The sequence below is a fragment of the Cebus imitator genome, unplaced genomic scaffold, assembly GCF_001604975.1.
Source record: "Cebus imitator isolate Cc_AM_T3 unplaced genomic scaffold, Cebus_imitator-1.0 Scaffold886, whole genome shotgun sequence".
NCBI lineage: Eukaryota > Metazoa > Chordata > Mammalia > Primates > Cebidae > Cebus > Cebus imitator.
In genome coordinates, this window is record NW_016108201.1 from 192,399 (window position 1) to 198,470 (window position 6,072).

A 6,072-nucleotide genomic window follows, 5' to 3' on the forward strand; every position below is an offset into this window, starting at 1 on the left:
AGGAAGGAAGGAAGGAAGGAAGGAAGGAAGGAAGGAAGGAAGGAAGGAAGGGGAAGGAAGGAAGGAAGGAAGGAAGGAAGGAAGGAAGGAAGGAAGGAAGGAAGGAAAAGAGGGAGGGAGGAAGGAGGAAAGGAAGGAAGGAAGGAAAGAAGGAAGGGAGGGAGGGAGGGAGGGAGGGAGAGGCCAGGGACAGAGGCTCCAGCCTGTAATTCCAACACTTTGGGAGGCGGAGGTAGGCAGATTACTTGAGGTCAGGAGTTTAAGACCAGCCTGACTAACATGGTGAAACCCCAATCTCTACTAAAAATACAAAAAATAGTCAGGCATGGTGGCATGAGCCTGTAATTCCAGCTGCTTGAGAGGCTAAGGAAGGAGAATTGCTTGAATCCAGGAGGCAGAGGTTGTAGTGAGCCAAGATCACACCACAGCACTCCAGCCTGGGTGACAGAGTGAGACTGTCTCAAAAAACTTCACAAAAAGATAGAAAGAACTGACATCTCAACTATATTGAGTCTTCCTATTCATGCACATGATTATTGTGCCCGCAGCTGGGGTGGGAGTTGTCTTAGTCTGCCCAGGCTCCTATAATAGAATGCCATGGACTGGGTGGCTTGAACAACAGAAATTTATTTCTCACAATTACACAGGATGGGAAGTCCAAGTTCAGGGTGCCAGCATGGTCAGGTTCAGTGAGGGCTTGCTTCTTAGTTTATATGTTCACCTTCTTGCCATGTCCTCACATAAAAAGAGAGATATTGTCACTCCTGTGTTCCTTCTTTTATTTTTTTGAAACAGAGTCTCACTCTATTGTCCAGGTTAGAATATAGTGACACGATCTCAGTTCACGGCAACCTCCACCTTCTGGGTTCAAGTGATTCTTTGCCTCAGCCTCCTGAGTAGCTGGGACTACAGGCATATGCACCATGCCCAGCTAATTGTGTCTCTTCTTATAAGGGCACTAATTGCATCATGGAGGCTCCACCCTTTTGGCCTAGTTATCTCCCAAAGGCCCCACCTCCAAATGCCATCACATTGGGGATTAGGGCTTCAACATACAAGTTTGAGGGGACACAAACATTAGGTTCATATCAGAAGGGCACATCCAAGCAAACTGCATCTGGGGCCATATCAGTAGAATCCAAGTGTCAGATGAGGGAGGTTGTAGATATGCTCTTCTCTCCCAATCAGACCCTACCTGGAGACCTGTCCGCCGCCCTGGGATCTTATATACAAAAGAGTATAACAAATGAACAGTAGACAGAGATGCACCTGAGAAGTGCATCCTGAAGCCAGATTCAGGAGGAGCCACTGGATGGAAAAGACTCAATGACACTGCAGCAGAGAGGAGGGCTTCAGGGTGGGGACCAGAGCAGGTCAAATTAGCATGGCTGATTCACATCAAAAGATGCTGCTGGGACCCAGCCTCAGACATTGGCACTGAGATTGAGCCCCACCCCCCTAGTCAAGCATTCTCAGAGGTTGTCCTGGAAGCAGGGGCAGTGGCCTTATGCTGAGCAAGTGCTGAGGGTGGTGGTAAGTCCAGACTTCTGCCTCCATCTCCTATGACCCTCACCCGAACCTCTGCCCATGCTTCCTCCTGAACCTCGACTTTGAAAACACATCTGTCTCTTTGCCACTCCGTTCTTCTCTCTGCCATCTGAAGAAGATGGTATAGTGAGACTATATGGAAACTTTCACCATCCATTATCTATTTCATTCTTCATAACAATCCTCTGAGGCAAGGATTATCATTCCCATTGTGGGCGAGAATACTGAGGCTCAGAGAAGCTCTTTGCTATTAAGCATCAGAGTTGGGATTCAGGGACACTCTTCGAGATCGGGAAGTCCATTCTTTCTCACTCTACCACGCCATCTGCTCCTTACAACCTTCTCTTCCTCCTCTGTCCTGTGCAGGCAGCCAACTGGCATGGAACTCGGCCATCTCTCTGGTGCTCTTCGTGTGGCTGTCTTCCACCTTCTGGGCAGCGTTGCCCCTCCTGGGTTGGGGCCACTATGACTATGAGCCACTGGGGACGTGCTGCACCCTGGACTACTCCAAGGGGGACAGGTGAGGTGGGAGGATCATATTTGAGGCTCCATGGGAATCTTAGCTTTGAAATCCTATGCCAGGGGTGCCCGAGATGAAAATCCAAATGGGAAAATGGCAACATGTGCCAGAAAATCTCAACTCCTTAGTCATGATACTCACCTGCAGGTGGACAGTGGGACTGGAAAAAGCCTTTTCTGAAAACCGGCCAGGTGATGGGAATGTTATGAAAATTAGGGCCCAGAGTTGAACCCAAAAAGAGAGATCATACAATAAGCCATTGGCTTGTGTCAGTGAAAGCAGTCACCAAGCCACGCCACCAACTGTCCCAGCACAGTTGGCCGTCATGGCTCTGACCTCATCAATTTCTAAAGGGAGCTATCCCTTGGTACAATAGATTCAAAGAACATTAAGGTCCTTGCATTGGGAGGAAATGGCCTAAGCATATGCTATGAGGCAATCCCTGGAGAGATAGGACTGAATGCATGAGAGTCCCCACCCTCATGGGGCTCGTGTTCTGGTACTGCCCCATCAGGCAGCTCTAGGGAGACAAGAGCTTTGGAGAATCCTTTAGGAACTGCCTTGGGGAGTAGTCACATGGGCTCCAGCCCCTCTTGCTTCCACCAGAGCCATGTTGCATTCATCTGCTTTACCCATGGTATTTAATCATGAGGCATCCACACTGGATGACAGGCTTTCCAGGTGATGCTCTCTTGAGAATGCTGGGCCTGGTCCAAGTGTCCCTCCATGGCACTCCCCAGCAGGGTCCAGTCCTTCCAGCTGCCCCTGCCTGTTGGACAGCTCCAAGGTGACATAGTCTTCCCTCAGGAAATGGGAATCTGCCTCCCTGGGTCTCCCACCATTCCCGGTCAGCCCCTTCACTTCCCCATGACCACTATCTGGGACCCCAGGCTCTTCTGTGGTCCCTTCAACCGTTTCTTCAGTGAATAATATCCAACCTTCTTGTTATCCACAGTCTCCTTTTAAAACCCTTGGGCCTAGAACGCTCCTTGAATGTTCCTCTTGGTCCACTGACATCCCCACCACTGGGTGAACATGTTTCCCAAACTAAAATTTCCCATTCTTTGTGCTTGGGGGACAAAGAAGAAAGCAGGTCTGAGCACTTGAACAAGACAGAGACCTCTTCCTCCTTGCAGCTCCCTGGCTTCTAAAGGCAAGTTCTAGGGGGACCTTGTAGCTCCCTGGCTCCTAAAGGGAGTTCACCTGGGCCCCGGGAGCAACCACACTAAGTGCTTGTCTGAATGGGGCATTTCCCCACATCCGATTATCTAGAGCAGAGCTGGTGGGTCCTTGAGGGCAGCTGACCATCCCTGGGAGCTGACCCCAATCATTTACCCGCACTGCCTGCAGAAACTTCACCAGCTTCCTTTTCACCATGTCCTTCTTCAACTTCGCCATGCCCCTCTTCATCACGATCACGTCCTACCGGCTCATGGAGCAGAAACTGGGGAAAAGTGGCCATCTTCAGGTAAGAACCCCCCTCCCGGAGTGTTATCAGATGGTGCTGAGCAGCTCCAGGCTCTTGGTGTCCAGAACAAAGAACTGGATGTGACACACACAAATAGCAAAGCAAACATTGCTTTTGCAGCAAAGCAAAGCAGCAAAAGTTTATTCAGCACAGTATTACACTCTAGGAGGGGGAAGAGTGGACTGATCTCTGATAAATGAGATCAGCACCAGTTTGGTGTATTTAAGGTTCCCAAAGCTACCTAATCTCCAGCGAGTCTCCCGTTTGATTGATAGGCGGTTTGCTTAGTTACTTTGCTCCTTGTGCCCTTGCCTGTCACCTCCATCCCATAATCTTAAGTACATGCATGATATGCAGTGCATATGCATGAGTTTTAATGAGCTTATTATCATACAGGGTCATTTTAAGGATACTTTTTCTCTCCAATGCGCATGCCCATTTCTGAGGAGCTGCCTCTAACAGGTTTGGTCCAGATCTAGACGGCCATGGGGGCTTCTTGCGCACTTTTTACTCTTATTTTTGTTTTGGCTGCTCAACTTCTGTTTCTTGTCTTGCTTCTTGCTCATCGCCTCTTCACCTTGCTTCTGCTTCTACTCATTCCACCTTTAACCTCCAATTCCCTTTGCTATTCTCCTGCCTCAAGAGCAGCAGAAATTTCTCGGTTCCTCTCAGGGACACCAGGGAATATGAACAATGTGACATTCAGCAACCAGGGGTTTTCTGCATTTTTCAATAAAGAGACAATCCAGCTTGGACACAGTATAGGATGTTAGAACTGGCAGCCACTCTCCCTTTGCCCAGCTCGCCAAGGCCTGGGGAGCAAGGATCAGGACTGCTCAGATTCATCCAGATCAGGTAACTCTGGAACCAGGGCTCCCTGCTTGACACCATCCATGCTGTTCCACTTAATTCTTCCCAAGGATCTGAGGTTTGGCACAAAATTACAGGCTTTTTAAATGCTACTTTTAAACTGTTTTGAGATGTTTAATTTAATCACAGTCTCAGGCTGGTGCCCACAAGATAAAAATCAAACCTACAGGAATATTTGTCCAAGAAATACAATACTTCAAAATAAGCCTTTCTGGTCATTTTTTAATTTTTGCATTGCTATTCCCTTCCCAAGGTTTTATTTTAAGTTGGTCACCTGGATGACCTCTAGCAAAGGAGTCATTGTAAGGTTTATTGCCGAGTTAAATGAGAAAACGGAGACCGGAGTAAGAAAAGTAAAAGCCAATTTATTCAGCTCCCGGGCGAGGTTCTATGGTCCGGGCAAGGGGCCAGAGAAGTCGCGCCTTTCTTCGTAGGGCATGGGGTTTTATAGGGAGTAGAGGTAGTTGATCGGCTGCAGGGGAAACAAAGCTGAGGGTAGTCTCATTGGTTATGAAGGGACTGGTCACAGGTGAGGTGAGCCGCCATTGGCAGCCAGGCTGGGCCACGGGCAAGTGGGCTGGTTGAGGACATAAGGGGCAAGCTGCCATAGGGCAGGTTTTGGCTGGGCTTTTTTTAAACTTTGGCGGGCTTTCCAACGGGCCGGGGCCGAGTGCAAAGTTTGCGGGTGAGTGCAGGGCTGAGATTGGAATGCGGAAATGGGTGTGGGAAGCCTGCATGAAATGGGTGTGGGGAGTCCGCAAGGAGGGACCAGATGCTGAGTAATGTGCTCAGCATGATGAGGTAGTTTTCAAGCGCTGAGAGCCCCGGCAAGGCAACCGGCCTTACAGTCATAATAAGCAACAAAGATTAGAACAAATTCAGATACTAGTATTATTTCACCTTTGCAACCACTCTATGATGAAGGAGGTTTTCTTGTACCTTCTTTTTTTTTTGTCACCCTGGCTGGAGTGCAGTGGCACGATCTCGACTCACTGCAACCTCCACCTCTGGGGTTCAAGCAAGTCTCCTGCCTCAACCTCCCTAGTAGCTGGCATTACAGGCACCCGCCACGAGCCCTCACTTTGTTTTGTATTTTTAGTAGAGACAGGGTTTCACCATGTTAGTCAGCCTGATCTTGAACTCCTGACTTCAGGTGATCCATCTGCCTCAGGCTCCCACAGTGCTGGGATTACAGGCTTGAGCCACCACGCCTGGCCAAAAGGAGATTTTCTTATCCCTGTGTCACAGACTAAAAAGTTGAGGCTGAGAAGGGGGTTAACTAAGCAACTCACCAAAAGCCACACACCTGGATTGAAACCTGGGTTTGGGACTCCACCACCCATGTGGTCAATCACAGTGTGTAAAAGCAACACTCTCTTTTTAAGTCACTGCATCTGCCACTTTATTTATTTATTGTCAATTGGAAAGGGACTGTGCAAATCTATTTTAGTTGGACCCTGAGGTCACAGAAGGAGAGCAAGGGCTTTGCTGGGACCAGAATCCGTTCCCCTGGCTCCCAGCTGGCCGCTGGCATAGGTGACAGCTCCAGGCTATCCTGCATGATGGCCGCCCCAAGCCCTGTCTGGAGGCACAAAGTCCACATTTATTGGAGGCTCAGTCAAGCGGGAAACATGGCTGCCACCATGATCGCCTCATTTTTCTGGGT

At 49.1% G+C, this 6,072-nt stretch overlaps 1 protein-coding gene across 2 annotated transcripts in view; it reads left to right on the forward strand.

Annotated features, from left to right (window-relative positions):
- RGR (retinal G protein coupled receptor) overlaps window positions 1-6,072 on the forward strand; it is a 14,323-nt gene that overhangs the window by 5,882 nt on the left and 2,369 nt on the right. For both annotated transcript variants that reach the window (XM_017520843.2, XM_017520844.2), the window contains exons 4-5: window positions 1,915-2,068; window positions 3,419-3,536. In XM_017520843.2, coding sequence (XP_017376332.1) covers window positions 1,915-2,068; window positions 3,419-3,536 — 272 coding nt within the window. The remainder of the gene's footprint in view (window positions 1-1,914; window positions 2,069-3,418; window positions 3,537-6,072) is intronic.